The 22252-nt window shown below is 31.8% G+C and overlaps 3 protein-coding genes across 5 annotated transcripts; 1 reads left to right on the top strand and 2 right to left on the bottom strand.

The window, feature by feature from the left end:
- Positions 1-1800: 1800 nt before the first annotated feature.
- On the bottom strand, positions 1801-7447 carry LOC119673399 (neuralized-like protein 4). 2 transcript variants are annotated; one of them, XM_038084667.1, is made up of 8 exons: positions 7351-7447; positions 6924-7295; positions 6511-6867; positions 5847-6402; positions 3851-5793; positions 3476-3790; positions 3164-3410; positions 1801-3109 (listed from the first exon to the last, which is right to left on the bottom strand). In XM_038084667.1, the coding sequence occupies exons 2-8, from the start codon at positions 7113-7115 to the stop codon at positions 2793-2795; spliced, it is 3927 nt and encodes a 1308-aa protein (XP_037940595.1). In that variant the 5' UTR covers positions 7116-7295; positions 7351-7447; the 3' UTR covers positions 1801-2792. The 2 variants fall into 2 exon arrangements, with proteins under 2 accessions (XP_037940595.1, XP_037940596.1); XM_038084668.1 differs by having other exon boundaries at positions 1801-3097.
- Positions 7448-13458: 6011 nt separating this feature from the next.
- Positions 13459-15360, top strand: LOC119673398 (ubiquitin-conjugating enzyme E2 R2). 2 transcript variants are annotated; one of them, XM_038084665.1, is made up of 3 exons: positions 13459-13563; positions 13742-14232; positions 14283-15360. In XM_038084665.1, exons 2-3 carry the CDS (start codon positions 13744-13746, stop codon positions 14556-14558), a joined length of 765 nt encoding a protein of 254 aa, XP_037940593.1. In that variant the 5' UTR covers positions 13459-13563; positions 13742-13743; the 3' UTR covers positions 14559-15360. The 2 variants fall into 2 exon arrangements, with proteins under 2 accessions (XP_037940593.1, XP_037940594.1); XM_038084666.1 differs by having other exon boundaries at positions 13497-13563; positions 13677-14232.
- A 2169-nt stretch (positions 15361-17529) lies between these two features.
- LOC119689366 lies at positions 17530-18351 on the bottom strand. Its single transcript, XM_038104190.1, has one exon. It carries the CDS (start codon positions 18349-18351, stop codon positions 17530-17532), a length of 822 nt encoding a protein of 273 aa, XP_037960118.1.
- Between the last annotated feature and the right edge of the window lie 3901 nt (positions 18352-22252).

The following is a 22252-nucleotide window of genomic DNA, read 5'->3' as shown; positions in this document are numbered from 1 at the left end:
CTTTTGTAAATTCCCGTCGCGTATGCCACAGACTAACCTGTCTCGTAACATTTCATCTAAATCATTGAAATTGCAGTCTTGGCTCAATTTCCTTAGCGCTGCCAAAAATTCGGTAATTGATTCGTCTTCTTTTTGATCCCTCCGATAAAATATAAAACGTTGAATTATTATATTAGCTGCTGGACAAAAATGACTCGTCAATAGTTTAGTTGCCGCAACAAATGTAAATTTCTCATCTAATATGTTAACCGGTGTGGCAACCGATTTTAATATTGTATAAGTTTCCATCCCACATGAAGCTAAAAAGATAGCTTTTTTCTTTATTGCGTCTGTAATATCATTAGCCAAAAAGAAAAATTCTATTTGTTCCATGTACGTCTACCATTTTCCTGACGCCACGTTAAATTGGCTTAAATCTCCGAAATTCTTTGCCATCATTTAACATTTTTTAAAAACAGTCTGCTCACAAGAAAAGTTTTATCCTCGTCGCCAATTTTGTTATATACTTTATTGATTTAAGTTATATAGATTTACAATTAATTAATAATAATAATAGTTTATACGGCATGGCACGCTTATTCCTTTGATCACAACGACGAACAACTACTCACTTCGTATTTTTCCTTTTTTATCTATTTCTTTATACAGGGTTGCCATGATCGAATATACTACAGTGGCAAATGAAGGAAAAGAAATTATTAGCAGTGGAAGCAGTATTATTATTGATCTATGGAAAAAAAGGAAAATGTATCGCGAAATTAGTCAAATCGTTAAGTGGTCACATCTTTTTACCTAAAGAGTAGTGAACAACTACAACTAAACAGGATTATTGACCTCGAAGTTGGGATCTAGGCGTCCATCCAAGCTGTCAACAAGAGAAATCCGCAGCATTATTATTTAGACGCTTTTTAAACTCTTGTACGCAGACTTTTTCTGCCATCGATAGCGTTGATTTTTTACATTTTTAATTAATATAATTTTTCTACTTATCTGTTAGAAATAAAAGTACTAATAAAAAATGAAATTGATTTACAAAATTTATTTATTTAGTTACTTTTTATATGTTGAAATAAAATTTACTTTCTGTATGCAGAGTTTTTCTGCTAAGTGTATATATATATCATAAATTTAATAATTAAAAAAAACGAATTTAGTCATAATCTAATTACAGATAAAATTATATTAATTGCATACAAATTGTACGCACACACATTACTTACAATTTTACACAACTATATTCAATGCACCAACAAAGAAATAATGCGTACACATTTCCTTAAAACAAAAACAAAAAGAAGAAATCCATACACATTTGCTAATAGCAAAACACAAGCAGCTAACGCATAAGCAAGCACGTTGCATATATTCCAAACGCATAATAGTCAAATATGTAAAATTGACTATTAGCAAGCAATCAAAATGAAACATGTTAGCGTTTTTTGCTGTTGCTAATGCATATTCCTATTTCATTTTCATATGCAACGCATTAGCAATTAGTCTGACAAAAATTGACTGGTCAATATTTATGCATTAGTCAAAATATGGTTGCTTTTGCTAATTTTCTACAAGCAATTCAAGCCCTGCTCCTTGTATTCTTTTCTGCACACGTTGTGTGCGAGGGCAAGCTGGCTGCCTCACACACAATGTGCTGTGCGAAATAATTCGGCACAAACACCGAATTGGTGTGCGAGTTTTATTTCTCTCCACTACATTCGTGTGAAATGTGCGTTTTGTTTGTACACACAAGATGTGCACAAAATTTTCGTACACCACATTTGTGGTGTGAAATGTTATTTAGAATCGCACAACAATTGTGAGTGGTGTTTTGCATTTTTGTGCACAGCACAGTGTTTTTCTGAACCCTGTAAAAAATCCATAACAGTCTCGAAATTGACACGAGTCATGAAACCACTTTGACGCCGTGCTATTGTGTTTTTACCTTTAAGTAACTAATAGTGATAAATTAATATTTGTCTATTTTATTATACACATTTCATATTTTAAAATAAATTTCACTTTATTACAAAAAAAAAAAATAGATTATAATAACTTTGTGCTATTATTACTGATCTCTGTAATTTGATAGCACACCATTGGATAACAATTGTTGGGGGTTATATTTTTCCGTTCTTTTGCAAGCAATACATTTTTGAAGGTTTAATAGACATAATGTACATGTAAGAGTACTTAGTTTTATATTTGTATAAAAATTATACTTATGGATTTCTCTTTTTCTAAAAAAAAATAAAACAATTTAAGTTGCTTAAGTGGAATAATGTGCGTGCAAATTGCATAGCGCCAACATAACTCCGTTTTCGAGATAACACATTTTAAAATTATAAATTTTTTTAAATCTCGATGTAAGTTACATAGTCATACGGTGTCCTGAAAATATGCTCAAAATAGTTAACTCTAACAAGATCCGTTTTCAAATCGGTGTCCCAGGAAATCTGAAATATGTGAAGTTGAATATACGTGCAGTTTTTAATCAACGCATTTTGCTAATATAAGCTATTGTACAAAATAATGTAGAACATTTTTGTAGTAAAAACATATTATTTCAGAAAACTTCGTAGACATATCCTCTTAAGGTACATTTAGTACAATAATTACCACTATTCCATCAACAAAAAAATTTTGCACATGCAGCTTCTAAATCAAAACAAATTAGTCAGCCTTTTCGTGTCAAAACCAAATCCAAATGTAAATACAGTTACATTAGGCATATAATAGAATATTTTTTTTTAAGATTCAATCAAATTCGACTATCCAATTTGCATGTAAAAGTAAATTTAATCCGTTTTTAATTGGACTGCTGTAGTAGTAAAACCTGCATGTTCAGCGGTTACTTTTAGTTCTTGATGTTCTTTTTCATGTACTTCTAAATTTGCTTTTTCACATTGAACACACGCTCCTGTATGTCTATTATGTATACCATCATGTTCTAAAACTGGTAGTTCTTCAATTATTGGTGTACTGTTACGAACCATTTCATTTTCATTAATTAAAGATATTTTTTCACAAAGACCATATAAGTCAAAAATGGGATATACATTATTTGGAAGACATATAGCTAAATCCTCCAAGTTAGTGTTTCCTATCATTAAAACTAAAAAAATTATTAAAGTGTATTTTCAACATGATATAATTGTAAATTAATTACCTAAAACTCCAGCGTGTGTTAACGTCATTGTAATGATAATACCTGGTTTTAATAATTCCAATACCTCACCATATTTGGATGTCAACTTTTGCCCATTAATATTAATAACATCATGTGTAACTAGCCAACAAGGTCGTTTAAATTGAAGTATTGATGTAGGTATGAGATTATAATGTTTTAGTGGTATTCCGATCACACCTAATCCAATTGTTCCCTTCCAGCCTGTGTTAATATTATCTATTCTTATCTAATAAAATAAGCTTAAATATTAATACATAATTATTTTTGCTAAAACATTGTAAACAAACTTACACTAATACTTTCTCCCCTACGCAATGGTTTTGTAACAGAAACAATTCCCTGATTATATGACTTTAAGCGAGCTGCACTGAGGTGTTCGTCAGTCAGTCGAACATTTTTTCCATGGTAATCTAGAAATTCAAAAGATTGAGATTCAGACTCTATTGATTCCAACATGGAATCTTGTTTATTCAAAACATCCGCCCCAAAATCTAATGAATCTTGTAAACGTAAACTATAAGGCTGTAGAGGGGAAGTCGGTCCTTGGGATGATATAACTTGTACGGCCGTTGTAGAACCTTGAAGTTCAACAACTACATAAACATCCTAAAATGATATGTTTTCTTACATAAAAATCTAAATTTAATACAATGCAGTTCAACGTACATTTGATATATTTTGAAAATGTATATTTATATCCTCCGAGTTAAATAGTATGCGCAAAGTGCGGGCTGTTGTTAGTTCCAGAGTAATACGATCGCCAACTCTTAACCATTCTAATGATGCTAAAGAATGACGTAATAAAACTGAATTATATCGCATTTCGTTTGCCGACATATACCATACATTTGCTGGAATTTTTTTTATACAAGGTGGTATATTTTTACGTATACTTTCCTCTGCAAGATTAAGATCTGTAATGCCAATATTAAAACAACCAGCAATAAGTGGATTATGCGATGCTATTTTAATTTCAAAAGGAGTTCCGATACACATAGGATGTTCAGAAAAAACAATGCATGGTGATAATGCAGTTGCTGGACCGTTTAAACGTGAAGCCACTGTCCAATTTTGAGATAAAGTAATGTTACCACAAATACTGTTCCATCTATGTTTTGATTCGGGAATCACAGTTTGTAGAACAGAAGGTGCTAAACAGCTCTGTGAATTTTCACTGATAGCATATGGGGCTTTGAAATTTTGAATTTGTGTTAGAGTAACCACAGCACATTGTCCATATAAATCAATTACTGCCCAAGCATTTTGCATGAAACATTCGCAAGCTGGTCCTTGATCAACGCCATCAATAAAAAAATGTACAAAATCACCATTTCTCATTACACCTACTCGTGTCCCCACTGTTAATGTGTCTAAATCAATAAGTGTATATGTACGTATTGTGTTTGAATTATAAAAAATCATTGAACCACAAAGTATTATTGAATCTCCAGAATTTAAATCAGTTGCATTTGAAGTTAAACGTATATCCTCCGGTCTTGTTCCGATTACACCAATTTCTATATTTCCTGACCAATGCCGAACAACACTCTCAATAACAACTTCAAATATTTCTCTCTGCTGCAATGGACGATTACTAAACACGATTGCATCATTAAATTCAGCCAATGAATTTGGTCGAGAAGCAGTCAAACCCCCGTTAGATATATTTGCATTTTTACCATGTATAGCATGAAATCGCAAAGGTGGCTCACTACAAAGTGTTGTATTAGATATAGTAGAATTTCCAGTATCGGGGCTCCCACACTCTGAAGTTTCCACAATACTTGCTTGTGCTGCTTGCCCATATAAGTCAATAACACCATAAACATTTTCAGGTACATCATGAGCCGCAGGACCCTGATCAATACCATTTACCCAAAAGTGCAACGTGCCATCATATTTTCGTACTACACCTACACGATCTCCGACTTGTAACCGGTCTAAATTCAGTCCATATTGTTCAATAACAGTTACTCCATTATGCATCACTCCATTACCAGTCATCATCCAAGTACCAGATCTTACATTCGTCATTGTAAATGGAAACTCTAAATCTTCTGCACTGTGAGTTGTGACACCCATTTCAACAGACCCTGCCCATTTTGTAACGACTCTCTCTAATCGTATTTGAAACAATTCATTTGAACGCAAGGGTCGGCGAGTTAATACAACACCATTATTGAAATCATCTGAAGCGTTTGGGCGTAAGGCTGTTCGTCCACCATAAGTAACAGTTGCATGGGAACCGCAAGTTGGATGAAAAGTTAATCTATCAGCAAGCACGCTAGAACCCGTTCTATCACTTGTAACTTCGTTTTCTGGACTTAAGTTATTAATTGGTTGTACCGTTAACAAATTACTGTTTCCATTAACAGTGTTTTTTAACACTCCAACTACTACTGAGGATGCTGTATTATTACGACGAGTAACAAGATTTTGTTGTTCACGTTCATCTCTATCTACAATAGTTACTTTAATTGTCATACCGTACAGATCAATAACTCCCCAGAGAGTTGCTGCTACACGTGTAGCCGCTATTCCTTGATCCTGACCATTAATATAATAATGTAAGTTCCCAATAGATGAACGCATCATACCAATACGATCACCTAAAAAATATTTAAATAGGCCAGAATAGTAACTAAATATATATGCATTTTACCCTCTCGTAATTCATCTAAATTAAATTCTCCGTATTGACGACGAGTACCTTTACCATTAGTAAGTATTCCACATCCCGACATCATTATTGTTCCAGATCTCATATTTGTCATTGTAGCAGGAAAGTGTAAAATTGAAGGGTTATGGGTTGTTACTCCGACTTCAATTGAACCAGACCATTTATCTACTAATTTATCTAACCGGATTTCAAAAACCTCGTCGTCTTTGAGTGGTCTCTGTGTCATTACCACCGCATTATTAAATTCATCTAAGGGTCGACGTCGTTCGGCAGATCTACAGTTAGAAGAAAGCTTTACAAGTGAACCACAACGCGTGTGAAATCGAATCCGCTCATTCATATTATAGTAATCTTCAACATTTTGTACAGACTGGGCAGTAGTAATATTACTGGTACTATTATGTGCTGAATTCGTCATAAACTCTAAGTTATCAGCCGAAACAATAGACCCTGTTTTAGAAGCCAGGCTAAATTCAAAATTGATAGGAATTTCAACGTTATGGTTAATTTGGCCCAGGGATCGTGAGTTACTGACATCCTGAAATCATTTCATATTACTAACAAATATAAGATATAATTTTTGGAAACAAGAATATATTAACCTGTTATCTTTACAGTATCAATCAATATTTAAATTTTAACTTACAGCAAAGCCAAAATTACAACTGGACCATATTGTAACTTGAACACATCTACCATAGAGATCTACAAGTGCCCAGAGAGGTGAAGGCATGCATTTGGCCGCTATGCCTTGAGATTTTCCATTAACAAAAAATATCAATTCAGCTGCAGATGTACGCATTACTCCAACCCGATCGCCTACATTAAGAGTTTCTAAGTCTGTTCCATAAAACTCTACTAAGCAATTTCCATCCTTACGTACATCAATTCCAGACATCACCCAGGTACCATTACGTAGTGCATTAGCTACTGCAGGAATGTCTAATTTATCTGGAGACTCCGCTGTAACACCTATTTCAATACTACCACCCCAAGAGTGGTTCTAAAAAAATGATAATTTATCAATTAATATGAATTTACATTATTAAATTTACTCACTTTCTGGTCAATAACTACTTCAAACATGAAGTCATCTTTAACAGGTGCAGCGCTAAATACTAATGCATGATTAAAATCTCTTTCGGAACGAACTGCAGTAAGATTGTCATTTAATAAGGTTATACGGCGCCCACAATGATGGTGAAACCGTTGCGAGTTCACTGTGCTCTGTTCCCTACTGCCAGCAGCCATGAATAAACCAATGCCTCGACAATAAATTTATAATGCTTGAATTCGTTATTAAATTTCAAAATATATAACAATTTCTATCGGAAATATATTTCAAAAAACGTAGCTATGAAGCATACAATATCCTGGCATTTCCATGTTACAATATTTAACAAACACATTATGGCATCGTATATACAAAATCTATAATAAATAATTTAAATTAAAGGAGTAGATAAAAGAGTTTCAACTTTATTACGTCATTTACACAATGCAGTTTGCAGTACAAAAAAATTAGACGAGTTACATATCACGCTTGCTTGCTGACATGCTTTATGACACATGCAATTGTGCAAAATTTAATGACATCAATTTTTTTAACAAAAAAGTACGTTTCCATTGCTTACTTAGTAAGTCAAACTTATTAAGTAAGTTAAACAATACTAAGTATATTTCATTAACCATAAAAAGAGCTTCCGTCCTATCTAACATTTGAAATGATCCAAATTTAACACAGTTGACAAATGAAACAAAATGTAAATACAAACAATTAAAGATTCGAAACACACAAGAGGTAAAAATTTTTTTAAACATTAGTTTTTTAAAAATCAAATATATTAATAGAGTAATTTCGAAACAAAAATTAGTATTGAAATTTAACAACTAAAAATCAAAATATTACTCTGAGCTCCGATTCCTGGTACTTGCAGTCTCAAAAAATTATTTACGAATAATTAAATACAAGAATTACTTCAAAAACAACTTATGATGGGTATTTGGCAATACTCGAAACAGCAGTATGGTCAGCTAAACATTCAATTAATTAAAATAATAAAAATAAATTTTACTGTTAAAGTAAAAATAGTCACTTTTGACGTTAAAATCAAATTTAATATATAATTAGTACATATAAATAACTTTATATCAAGTATATATTTGATATCATTATAAAACAACATAACCTATATAACAAAAAATATTTATTTTAGGTTATTATTAGGAAGTAAATAAATGAAATCTCAAAAATTTGTGTTATAAATTCAATATTGGTTTGTAATTTAATAGATCAAAATTAATTGTGTTTAAAGTAAAAACGGAAAAAAGTAACCGAAATGTGTATGGGACCATAGAAATGTGGGAGAAAAATCTTCTCTAATTAAAAAGATTAAAGAGGTGCCGATGTGCAGTCGAAAGTGCACAACTTCACCCAAAGGTTTAGGCAAGTTTTCAATAAGTGAAATTGCTATTACATTGTGGCGTATTTGGGGCCATGTTATGCAGAGTGTCTCGGGCACGGCATGAGTACAATTGTTGTTGTTTTCAATGCAAATTTTAAATTTTATTATGAGAGAAAAAACAATATGGTTGTTTAAACTCCGGCATGAGAGCCGTCGTATTTGTGCCCCGGCACTAAGGCAAAACAGTGTTGTTTAGTAATAAATTTCAAAATTTGCGCCTTTTTGGAGCAAATTACAATTCTAATACGTTTTGGAGAAAAAATGGCAGTAAGCAACACAGCATTATTTTTCCGATTATAACGAAACGCGTAAGTACTGTGTAACGACACACTTTCTGTCGCTGATGATGCTGAGGTATACTCAGCCGTCGTCCAGAGGTCGTTGCAATAGAATTTTTATTTTGGAAGTCAAAGACAATGTGATGTAGTAATTCAATTATTTATTTAGGAGAATTTAAAATAAAATAAGGTTTTACAATCTAATATAATTATAATATAATATGGTTTGCTAATTTGATGACTACGATTATTTGGAATAATTGTGCTTCGATGATTGTTCCGATTGTTGTTTCCACGTGCCTGAAATGTTGCTGTCAGACTACACTACTTGTGCTAATCTTGGTGTTTTGTCAGAAGACGTCGTTAACTGGAGATTAAAAGTGTTATGCTGGGTTACAGCCTTGGTTGGCATTCATTAATGTTAGGACGTATTATTACCCTAACTCAAACCTACAGAAAATCCTACTAGTCAAGATGTATCATGACTACCTTGGCTTGATTTACATATAAGACTACATATACAATCTACTTGTCAAGACGTATATACTACATTGACGCTATAGTTCTACTGACTTGTTTCACAAAGACGTATTACTACCTTTGAGAGTTTCCCAACAAGTGCCCTTGCTTGTACAATGTGCGCTTATTTATACTCAAACGACCGAAGCTTTTCCTGTAGCGCATCGGTACATTTGCCGTTGGTATTTTTGATACTTGTTGTCTTTTACTGTTGTTGTTCGCCTGGGTGTAATTTCTGTGCTTTGTGTTTTCGTGTGTTCTTGAATTCGCCGAGCTTCGTTTTTAGTTCAACCAAAGCTTTCATGCTTCGTCTTGTTTACAAACGTGTTTGTTTTTTTTTATATAGTGCCGGTGTGTGTGGTTTATTATTTATTAATAAATTTATTTATTTATAAATATTTATTATTAAATAAATAAATATTACAAATATTAAAGATGAGTGTATTATTTATTTGTTTAAATATATTTTATATTACTTGCATTTTCAATGTAATCTTAGGTTTGTTCATTTGGTGCAATTACGTGCATAGGGGTGGGGGGGTGGGTTTATGGAAAGTTGTTTACGTTTTAAATTTACAATAAAAATTAACCAGTTTTCATTGTAGATATTAACGCCACAGTGATTGTATGTAGGTTGGAAATTAGTTAAAATTTTCATCCTTACAACTGTTAACAATTATTATAAGATAATATAATAATAAATTAACATTATTACAGCCTCTATGAGTTTTTTCTTGCTAGTTATTTTTGGTGGCAAATTGGAAGTAAGCATATCTAAATTTCTTTTTAAATTTTGGCGCAACCAAGAACGAGTAAAAATACAAAATTGGCAATACTGATGTGACACTCTGCATAACATGCATATTCGGCATACCCCAAAAGAGCGTAATTTGCCGAGCCCGAGACACTCTGCATAACATGGCCCTTGGTATGTATAATATAAAATCATAGCAACATGACGACAGTGATAGTTGACAGGAATAAGAAAAACTTTGACAGATATCTTTTGTGTGCTTCTTCGAGCAGTTGTATTTCGTCAGCAGACGAGTTCGTTGTGTTTAGATTCAATCTTTTATCATAGTTACTTCTTCGAGTATATCGTTCATAAACGATTTTTTTTAAACGTTGTTTGTGATTTGTAACGACTACAAGAACAACAGCAAATGAAAATTATTAAGTACAATTAAATTGTCGTGGTTATTTTTGGCATTTGTTGACAATATGCCTCGTTCATATCATATCGAGAGATATGAACTGGATCGAAGACGGAATTACAAAAGGCAAATTGGTAACAATATCATTACTTTATTTAAATTAAAGCCACATAATCTTTTACGAATAATGTTAGATGTTTTATTTAATAGTTAATATAGTATATTGTATAATATATGTTATTAAGTATTCTGTTAACAACTTTTCTCTTTTATTTTAAAACAGAAAGGATCAACAAAGTATTGACATTTCCAAGGGAGGCCTTAGCATCGTGGAAGTTTGTCAATAACGTGAATAGAATTTTTGGGAAACTTATGTATTGACCTTCGTATTAATTTCTGATAGTGTTCCTCGCCTAAAAATGACACGCATAGAAAAAAAATGTTTTATAAATTTTATAATTATATAAAATATGTTTATATAAAAAATATATGTATAAGTATATATTTTTTGTTGTTTTTGTTTTTAATTTATAAGTTATTAGTGTTATTATTAGTTATTAATTAAAATAAATCTTACTGAAAATTTAAACTAAACATCGCCTTATTTCTTTTCTATTTGGGTTGTGGTTGATTAGTGTTTAAACTTGTTTTGAAGCCCACTGTTGTCTTCGTAGAACCGACATATGGGTCATTTTTTTGACAATACTCTTTCCAAAATATTAACATTCTTTTCTAAAATCGCAGCTCATTTTAATTTTACCCTTTATTTCATAATATTTACTGCGCGTACTTACTAAAGTCCAGCACTTCGTTTAGTTTATAGTAATAGTTGAGGAAAGCATAATTTGTGAATTTTTATAAACCATTGCATGTTCTTTTGTATATGCAACTGATGCATTCATATTGTGAACAAAATTTAAATTTCAGTGACTTATTTTGAAATGCAAGATTTGCTATTAGCCAAAACATAACATTTGATAGATTGCAACAGTGATTCCAATGTCTCGCTTAGAAAATATAGGCCAGCCAGCATTTTTTGGCACACTTGCGAGCCACCGAATAGTACATATAATATATACTAAATTATTTAAATTTTCTGTATTTTCCATGCTAAATTATTTTCTTCCAAGGATACAACATTTAATGGCAGCTGTTTAAAATTAAAATGTAAACGAAGAAAAGCTCTACAATTAGAAATTTTTGGCACATAAAAGCTCTTTTCCATGTCTTAAATAACTTGTGCTAAAGTGATCGATAAAAGGCTCAATGTTTCTAAGTAACTTATAGCACATTCACACTCATTTAGGCGGTTTTGCTCATTATAATCAGTAATAAGCATGATTTACTATACAAAGAGCTTTTATACAAATGAACTCATTTGCAATAAATAAGTTCATTTGAGACTAAAAATGAAAAACTAAAAAAAATTTTCCACAAAGGAAATCACCAAAATTTATTTTTTTTAGGTTGCTGCTAATCACTTGAATTTGCTTATTTGCTTATTTTAAATCAGGAGAGAACACCAGTCTGAGCAGTTTGTTTATACATAATATTATGAAATTAGTGCGCAAAAGCATTTCAGGTGAGTTTTTACAATATTATTTAAGTTCTTCAAAATAATAAATGTGTTTATTAATCAGACCATCGCCAGCGATGACTAGGCATCTATTATTATTTATTACAATTTATAGTTATATAGAATTTTTAATTATTTATTAATTATATCATATAATATGTAATTATTATTATCATTATATTGCTTTCTTTTTTAAATATTTAGAATAGTTAGATTAAATTATTTAGTGATACAAAATTAAATAATAAGATTAGGTTAATTTTTATTAAAACTTAATAAAAAAATGTAGCTAAACATCGTTTTAATTCCTCTACATTTAGATCGCCCTCATTTAACAATGAAATATCTTCTGGTTGTTATCAGTCTAAAATTAGCTGTTATTTTTTCGAAGCGAATACCCAACTTTTTTTCACTGCATCATTTTTATTTATATGAATTTTTTTTTTCTAAAAAAATAAATGTTAATTTTAAACTTTATTTAATAATTATCACTGACCGTACTAACCAAACTTCTGTACTTTCTCTGATTCGTAGCAATTGCTGACGAATGTATAGTTATTTGCATTTTCTTTATTTTAAATAACTTTTTTTTTGATGAATTCCACGGCATTTTTGTACTGCCTTGTTTCTATTGTTCTCTTTTTCACACAAATTATATACAATATTTTTAAAATTTTTCACTTTATCTATTTTCTATTTTTATTAATTACACACAACACCGAAATTTTTCTTTATATTTCATTTGTAGACATAAAAAAGTTCTTTAATAGCTTCTTTGACACATAAAAGTTCTATCAGCGGCATAAATGAGCTCATTATAATGTAAACGTTTCCTTATATATATAAATGAACAAGTGTCTAAAGGAGACAATGTGAATGTCCTCATTAGTGGTTATAATGAGCACCCTCGTTTATATAAGATAGTGTCAATGTACTATTATTTCTTACTTTGATTGCAAATCAATTTGAAATTAAATAGATTTGCAGAGAAGTATGGACAGCTGATATTAGGATTTAGTCGTAATATGAACAAAATTAAACAGACGTTAACTTGGACAATTCACAATAGTACAACAGCACAACTTTATATTATTGTGAGTAGTTTTGAGAAATAAATACAATTTATAGTGCAAAGTAAAGGGTGTAACCGTAAAATACTAAAAAAAGTAATAAAAAGTTTGCTGTATTCGTAAACCATGAGTTCTTTTAATTGTTGTATAATTTTGTTTTTATGTTACTTATTTCGCTATTAAAATCTAAAATATTTCTTTGTAAGCTATATTTTCACTTAAATAGTAAATGGTGCGAATTGTTGTTTGTGCCTTTTGATGTAATTTTTTACTGCTGACTGAAAACAAAACTGAAACTGACAAAACTGAAAAAAGCTTGTTAATTTTAAAAACATAATATATGACAGATTGCAGCAATGATGTCAATATGTCACTAAGGACTTATTATTTTAAACCGCACTTCGAAGCTGTCGAATACCTATAATATGATATAAATGATGTATTAATTCATAAAAGGATACTAAGTAAAAATAATTAATCACTGCGTTGTGTCCGTTTTTGTTAAGTGCTCTTTGGTAAAAACTTTTTAAATATTATTGACCTCTGGTAAGGTTTTCCCATATCTATCAAATTTTGTATGTTTAAAACAAAAACATTACAATATTTTCTTTCACGAGGAAAAAGGTTACTCAACTGAGTAAGTCTAGATTATATATTTGACAACTAGTTTTAAACTTATTTGTTATTGAAATTTTTAATTTATGAGATACAAAATTTGTTGGACATAATATATTTCATATCTCATTATAGTTTCAATATATAGCTTCATTTGGTTTGTTAAGGTTGTAAATGAATACATTTGTTTTGTTTATAAGATATGTCTGCCAATTCAGCTTCAACATCTAGCTCAAGACCAAGTACTTCTGCTGTTCGTGCTTTATCCTTAGAGTATAAATCTTTACAAGAAGAACCTGTAGAAGGATTTCGCGTGAAATTATTAAATGAGGACAATCTCTTTGAATGGGAAGTAGCAATATTTGGACCACCAGATACATTATATCAAGGAGGTTATTTCAAAGCACATATGAAATTCCCTCATGATTATCCATATTCACCGCCTTCTATTAGATTTTTGACAAAGGTTTGGCATCCGAACGTATATGAAAACGGCGACCTCTGCATATCAATATTGCATCCCCCTGTTGATGATCCTCAAAGTGGGGAACTTCCTTGTGAACGGTGGAATCCGACGCAAAATGTGCGAACAATCCTTTTATCTGTAATATCATTACTCAATGAGCCTAACACTTACTCTCCAGCAAATGTGGATGCTTCAGTTATGTATAGGAGATGGCGTGACTCTCAGGTAAACTTTGTTCATTAAAAAAAATAAACGGTTATTTATTTTATGTTTAGGGTACAGATAATGAATATCCAAACATTATTCGGAAACAAGCCCTAGCTGCAAATGCAGAAGCTAAGAAGGAAGGCATCATTGTTCCAATGACATTAGAAGATTATTGTATTAAACCTGTCCTTAAGCCTATATCGGAACCTTTATTGGACGCAAATTTTTATGACTTCGAAGATGACTTAAGATTTGATGATGTTGAAGATGAAAGCGAAGACGATGAAAATGAAGAATATAATGAAATGGATGATCTCAAAAATAGTAAAAACGAAAATTCATAATTATGAAATATTAAATTAGACACATTTGCTACAGTCCCTCTTTTACATATTAAAAATTTCAATTTCAACGATAATTATGTATATAAAATATACATATTTTAAAATTCTGAATAGGAGTAAATTATATTTATAGTTTGATCGGTGCTTAAAAATTGTCTTTGTAAGAAAATTAGTAAGTACGTATGCAGAAACTTACAAGGAAATCCATGTTGCTCACATTATTTTTTGAATTATACCTTTGCAAAATTGTTTGTGATTAAGCGATACAATGTTATGAAAATAAGTTAAAAATAATATAGAATATAGTAGAGAGTAGAAATCCTCTCGAAATAATTGTGCATTCTTTGGATTTTCATTAAAAAATACTATTTTTTATACCATCTTCTGGAATCATATTTTTCTTATTTACAATTAAAAAAATCACAATTGATTTATTCACAAGATCGACATTTTGGTTTCAAAATGTACAACCATTGTGTCGAATATGTATATGACTCATGATGTTATAACTTCAGTGTCATATTGTATTGCATGATAACATTTAACATAAATATATGACAAGTATGTTTTTAATCTGCATATTTTTGAGTTTGGCAATTGATTTTTTATTACATTTTTATAAATACAGCTGTTTTATCGTAAAAGCGTACATTGGTCAGCTGATAATTACCTGAACTTGCATATAATATGAAAAAAACCTGTTAAATGCGACCGTTCACAACTTCATTATATGTAGGCTTGTATTAAATTTTGATTCCAAATGATTTTCGCATTTCTAATAAAATTAAATTTTCAAAAAGTTTGTAAAATATATTTGTCTTAGTGAAATCTGGCTAGAAGTATATTAAGTGATTGTCAACACAAGAAAATCTGTCAACGAAGATTTTATTTAAATTTTAGATGAAAATTGCCCAAAAATATTTATGTTATATTTGTAAGTTACAATATCAACTAAAATTTGAATATATTTCATGCACTGTAATAGCTCCTTAGATGTCTTTTAACCTAATATTTCCTATTTAATTGTTTATTTGCGGCGGACTTTAAGTGAAGTTTGTGTATATCGTAAATGAACTTTCAGATTTATTCGACCCTATTCGGAATATTCCCACGGAATAAGTTTCTCCCGAAATGTATTTCTCCCTAAAATAGAATTTTTGTATTCTGATTATCAGATAAGGGTTGAAAAAGTCCATGATGTCGTTTTAGCTCAGTCTAGCTTCAGAAAGTGCTTTCCGAAGTACTAGATATTTTTAAAATGCGCTTATGTCCAAAATGGATGTGTTCCAAAGACATCGATCATCCCGGTGTTGTAGGATGCATTAATGGAACACTTTCGAATTCTTGGTATTTAAATCGTAAAAATATAGTAGAAATATTTATATTTTCTACTAAAATATTTTTTATAATTTTTGTTTATTTTGCTGTTTGTAGTTTTTATTGCATTTGGTTTAAACTGGATTGATTTATATGGCAAAACTGTATCTTTCCTTTGGATATGCCACATTACTTTTGATAGTATTGGATCTCTTCTGGTTGCTTGTGCAATGTCTTTCGCAGTGATTAAAAACTGTTCTTCAGCCTCATTGCAGTATAATATTTCAGGTATTTCCGGTATTTGTAGCTTTACATCATTTAAAGGTAACCGGCTCAATGCATCTGCATTCTGGTGATGTTTCCCTTCTCAGAATTTAATCTCGTACTGGTAAGCGCCTAACTTTAACGACCACCTTAACATTCTGGGTGATATATGCTGTGATATTGGTTTTTCTGGGTTGAATAACCCCACTAGTGGTTTATGATCAGTCATTATTGTAAATTGTCTACCACTTAAAAATTGATGAAACTTTTGCACACCAAACATAATGGGTAGCGCTTCTTTATCCAACTGTGAATAATTTCGTTCCGCTCCCTGTAATGTTCTGGGGCCAAAAGCAATCGGTGCTTCACTATCATCCGGCATCTTATGTGCCAAAACAACTCCAACTCCATACGGTGATGCGTCTCCGCATAATATCAGTGGTAAGTCAGCCGAATAATGCACCAACAGATTTTTTGATTGTAATAGTTTCTTTGCTCGTTCAAAACTTAATTTCTGTTCTTTACCCCATATAAAAGGTATCTCTTTTCTTAATAGTCGATACAGCGGTTCCAATAGATCGCCCTTATTTTGTGAAAATCTATCATAAAATGTAATTAACCCAAGAAAAGCTTGTAGCTGTTGTTTATTTATTGGTTCTGGTGCTTGAACTATTCCCTTCACCTTTTCGTCAGTTGGACGCACTCCTTCTCGGCTTATCTTAAACCCCAAAAATGTTATCTCTTGTACTGCGAAAACACATTTTGATTTTTTAAGCTTCAATCCTGCATCCTGTACACATTTCAGAGCAGTTCGTGTTCTATCCCACAACTCTTCCAAAGTTGTTCCGCCAATTAGAATGTCGTCTAAATAAATAATCACACCATCTATGTTCTTAAGAACTCCTTCCATCACCCGTTGAAATATACCTGGTGCCGTTGAAATTCCAAACGGTAATCTTGTAACTTCAAAAAGTCCGCGAAGGTAATCTCCAAGATTTCCATCAAAAACTGAACTGAAGTCCATCACTTCTACTGGAATAGTTGATTCTATATTGCATAAATTGCTGGTTATAGTAATTCCCAAATCGTTGAACCAATTTCGACCGATTAGAGCCGGACCTTCACCCGCTGCTACTAACAACTTTAGTTTCTTTGTGACGTTCCCAACCGAGACTGGTACTTCTGCTTCTCCACTCAGTTTAAGATTTTTCTCTGTTCCCCAAGTTCTTAATTGTATTTGACTTGGTTTTAGCGGAATATACGGCATTTTTTCTCTAAATAACTTTTCACTTATTATTGAGTAACTTGCCCCCGAATCTATTTCCATTTGTACCGGTGACTTACTTATCGTAATCACTCTCTTGACCGATGGACTACTTTTAGCGAACATTCACAATAAATACTCCGTCGTTTGAGTTTCCTGGTTTGTATCTAAAAGATTTACTCTGTTTGGTCTTCTCCCATTATTTGTTGCTGGCTTTTTGGTTTTTGCTTTTTTTATGCAAGCTCTCCTAATATGTCCACGCTTTTTGCAATAATAACATTCCGCGTCTTTAAATTTGCACTGATCTGAATGATGATTTCCTCGACAACAATAACAATTCTGAATATGGTCTACTGGAGCACAAATATGTTTTACCTTGTTGCTTGAAATTTTATTCAAACCTGACCGGCTGGCCGATGTTTTAAGTTCCGTCGCATTTTTTTGTGCTGTTTCTGATGCAATAACTTCCTCCTGCGCTATTTTTAATGTTAACTGGTCATTCGCCAGAAGCCGCTTTTGTAAATTCCCGTCGCGTATGCCACAGACTAACCTGTCTCGTAACATTTCCTCCAAATCATTGAAATTGCAGTCTTGGCTCAATTTCCTTAGCGCTGCCAAATATTCGGTAATTGATTCGTCCTCTTTTTGGTTTCTCCGATAAAATTTAAACCTTTGTATTATTGTATTCGCTGCTGGACAAAAATAACTAGTCAATAATTTAGTTGCCGCCTCAAATGTAAATTTTTCCTCTAAAATATTAATCGGTGTGGCAACCGATTTTAATATCGTGTAGGTTTCCGTCCCACATGACGCTAAAAAGATCGCTTTTTTCTTTTTTGCGTCTGTGATGTCATTTGCAACAAAGAAAAATTCCATTTGTTCCATGTAAGTTTTCCATTTCCCCGACGCAACGTTATATTGACCCAATTCACCAAAACTCCTCGCCATCCTTTAATGTTTTATCCTCGTCGCCAAATTTTATTATATTCTTATATATAATAACATATACTTTATTTATTAAAGTATTATAATAATTCACAATTTAATATTAATTTTAATAATGATTACGCCACGACACGCTTACTCCGTTTGCACAACACGACAACAACGCATTTTGTCTTTTTTCCTTCTTTCTCTATTTCTTTATGCAGTGTTGCCATGATCGAATATACTACACTCAGCTTGCTTGCGTTTTCCCATAGAATGTCTTTGTATATTTGAATAGTGTACGTAGTTATTGTATTATTTATTTTATTTATTATAATGAAATAAATTTTAAACATTTATATTTCTTATAATAACATAAATATTACACAGTAGTTGTTGTTGTTGTGTGATTTGAGTTAGTGCTATTGCGCACTTTTACTCTATTGTGGCGGTGGGGCTTATCCCTGCCACACACTAAACTTTAACTATACTAGAATCATTATCATTCATTTTCTAACTTATGACGAACCGTAGATTAGCATAGCTTCCTGTGCGTCCTGAGGTGGACTTAATGTTTTTTAGAGCGGGGTTGGGCAACGTATCAACTTTTGTGAATAATTTTAGGGCTCTGTCCTTGACATACTTTATGTCACAATACTATTGGGCTACAACATAACTAAGTGGATAGCTTCACTTCATCTTAGCAGGTGTACACTGCCTTAACTCATGATGAAAAACCAATGGTTAGTGATGCGATAAAAGTATTTAGTTATCCGCCGAACACGATAAGTTGACTGACCTCATAATGACTTTTGAAAAAGAAATTGTGACAAGGTAAAGATTGCAAAATATCTATAATGAATAATTTTGCGAATTACACAAAATTATTACTATAAAGTAAATTTTAATTTTTAAATAATTTTTAAAATTTTCTGGGTTAATGGTGCATGTCTAATTTTAAGGTCACATTAGAGAAAGTTTTAAGCGTTTGGTGAAAGCATCTCTTATTATATGGAGTCTGCTTTCTTCATTAAGGAATTTCAATAATTAGAGTGAGACCAATCTGAGTGTAGAAAGAAGTTTGATTTTGTACTCTCAAAAAGTGTCTGTTTTGCAGTAAGAGTAGTTTAGTTATTACTCCCTTAAGGAAGTTCTAATAGAAATAATAATAAAAACTGAAAGTGGTGTTCTGAAGAGACGTTTTGTTTTAAAGGATAACAATGTGTTTTTGAACTTGAATATCTAAAATTTAAATTAGACAAATTAAGAAAAAGGAAATCATTATGTTTGCACATATGAAAATACAATTCTTAAAACATAATAAAATTCAACTAAAAACAATCGGTGGTAAATAATGTATAACCATGTTTGGAAATAATAATTCGGAAACCATAATTCAAATTAAATTATATACAAATGTTGAAAAAATGACTGGCCATTTTGTATGAAAAAAGTAAAAAACAATAATTTTATACACTCAAATATAATATTTCTTTATTTAATCATAATTTTTAAAATACAACACTTTGTATAAATCAGCTACGCCGTGATAGAAAAGGTATGCACTTCACCAACGTCAGAAAAGGAAAAAGGAAGAAAAGCAAAAAAGAAGCCAAAAGTTATTGTTTGCCAGATGTTAAAATGCTACTGTCAAAATCACTAGATCAGTGATGCCCTACTGTCTGTTTGTTATGCCACATCTCAAACGCATTTCTTTGAATATAATTACAACTAAATTTGTAAGTAGCTGTAACTAAAAACGTTGCCTACATTAAGCGAAATAATTATCAACAAATGATTAGATTAATGATTAAATTAAATGTGTGAAAAAAATATAATTTTTAAAAAAATAGCAAATCACATTGTTATGATTTAGGTATATACGTCCATCGAAAGTACGACCTCCAACAACTCAACCTTTGTGAAAGTCAATGGGTCAACGGCGTTATGCCTGGTTTAGATTCGGTGAGCTGAGCTTCACTTTCTGTATACCATCATTGTGGGATTAACGTGTTAATGCGCCTTCGAAAATTTGGAATTTGTACATTTGCTGGTAGAGTGATCAGCTTGTTTGCTTGAATCAGTGCACCAGCAGAAGCGCAAGAGGTAGCTCATCACCTAGCACAATTGCTGTAATCTCAGCGAAGGAGCGATCCTATTAGTGTCCGATCGGAATGAGAATGGAGTTCCCTTCATCCTAAACACAAGAATTTGTCAGACAATACTGATGAACAGTTGTCTAACCAAATTTAAATACTCCCCTAAGAGGTTCAGCGTAACCCCTCAAACGGGTTGAGACTTTTGTGTTTAGCTATGTGTTCATTCTATATGGGTCGCCTTTCAAAGCCTCTATCTGTGTCCGAGAGTGGAGTCACTGTAAAATGGTCTTAGGATTATCTATGTGAGTGTTGCTACAGGTGCTAAACAGAAAATAACCGAACTATGCGACCAACTTAATGGAGACGAATACAAAGCGAACTTTGAGGCTCTGAGGTTTTAATGAGACGTATGTAGCTATAAACTTAGACTAGAGGACGAAACTGATCTTAGCCAAAGGATGCTGGAACTCATAAAAAGCATCCAGAGGGAATGGATGTAAACTCTATCTACTTTTTGGTTTTCATTTAGTTGTAAAACATTGTCTAGCGTTTTCGGTGTTACCATTTTATGTGGCACTTTTCAATTTTCATTAAAAATAATGCCAATTCTTACAAAAATTTTCTTTGAAGTAATCTCGAGCACTTCATATATTTCAATTACGATGTTATGTTCAATCATTGCATTTTATAAAATTTTTCTCTGATTTAGTTGTTTGCCTTTTTGTTCGTGCATCAAAATGTCACTGTTAAAAATTAATAAATGTTCAACACTCGGTTCACGTTTAAATTATAATTCATAGTATTTTTATTTTCATTGTCTAATTTATAAAAAGTATAATGTTTTTCTAATACAGTGACAAAGATCAAATTGCGACAAACGTTGACAGCATCCACTTGACATTCTTCCTTGGATCACATTATCTCAGAAGCCACTCTAGGTCGTATAGGTATCTTAGATTTTAAAATTTTTATAATTGTAAAGAGAAGAAAATGGAAAATAACAGTACACTCTTCTACTCGATACCGAACACCCATAATCTTCTGCTTCGTCAGGGGCATCCCTTCTACTCCCTTTTGGTTATAAAATGAATGAGTCATAGATGTTTGGAGGGACCATGCTTGAAGATTGAATCTATCCTTTAATGACTGTTGCCATAGATGTGGAAGGAGGAAGGACAAAAGTGTCTGACGAATATTTTTTAACAAGACAATATTTTTATTGTCCATCTAACTTATTTCGAATTATTAGAATTACGCGCATATTGAGTCTATAACCTATAAAGTGAAATGTTTAGGCTCCGGAATAGGCTCCTGGAAATGTATATTCTTAAAGAAGAGGCGATAAAACTCCGTAAAGTAGGTTCTCAACTACTTTTTATTGACGCAACAGGGCTTAGAGACCTACTCTTAACCCAGAAAGAGGCACAACAGACACGACGATCGCAATGTCACATCCCCTAACAATTATATTAATAATGTGTACAGTAATATTGAAACAAGAAAAATTAAAATTTAGAGCTTTGTGCGTTACATAAGCGATTTCAAATGTCGATTTAAGTAATTTAGCACAGACTCTATCATGACTCTCGCCTTTATTGAATCAAACATATGCAGGTTTTGATTGTTTTAAGGCTGTGCGGTTAAAATGTATAGTTATTGAAAAACAACTGTTGGTGCCTTTGCATAAAACCAAATATTTTATTATTAGGGAAAATGCATTCTAAATTAAAAAAAAATGTTATATCAAGAATACAAAATAAAGTTCAAGTATTTGTACATCGGTTGAAAAGTTTTTGCAATATGCTGTATCTAAGTTTGCTTAG

Source organism: Teleopsis dalmanni, chromosome 1 (assembly GCF_002237135.1).
Source record: "Teleopsis dalmanni isolate 2A chromosome 1, ASM223713v2, whole genome shotgun sequence".
In the NCBI taxonomy this organism is placed as follows: Eukaryota; Metazoa; Arthropoda; class Insecta; order Diptera; family Diopsidae; genus Teleopsis; species Teleopsis dalmanni.
The sequence above is the reverse complement of the archived record's forward strand: the minus strand, read 5'-3'. Positions and strand labels throughout refer to the sequence as shown.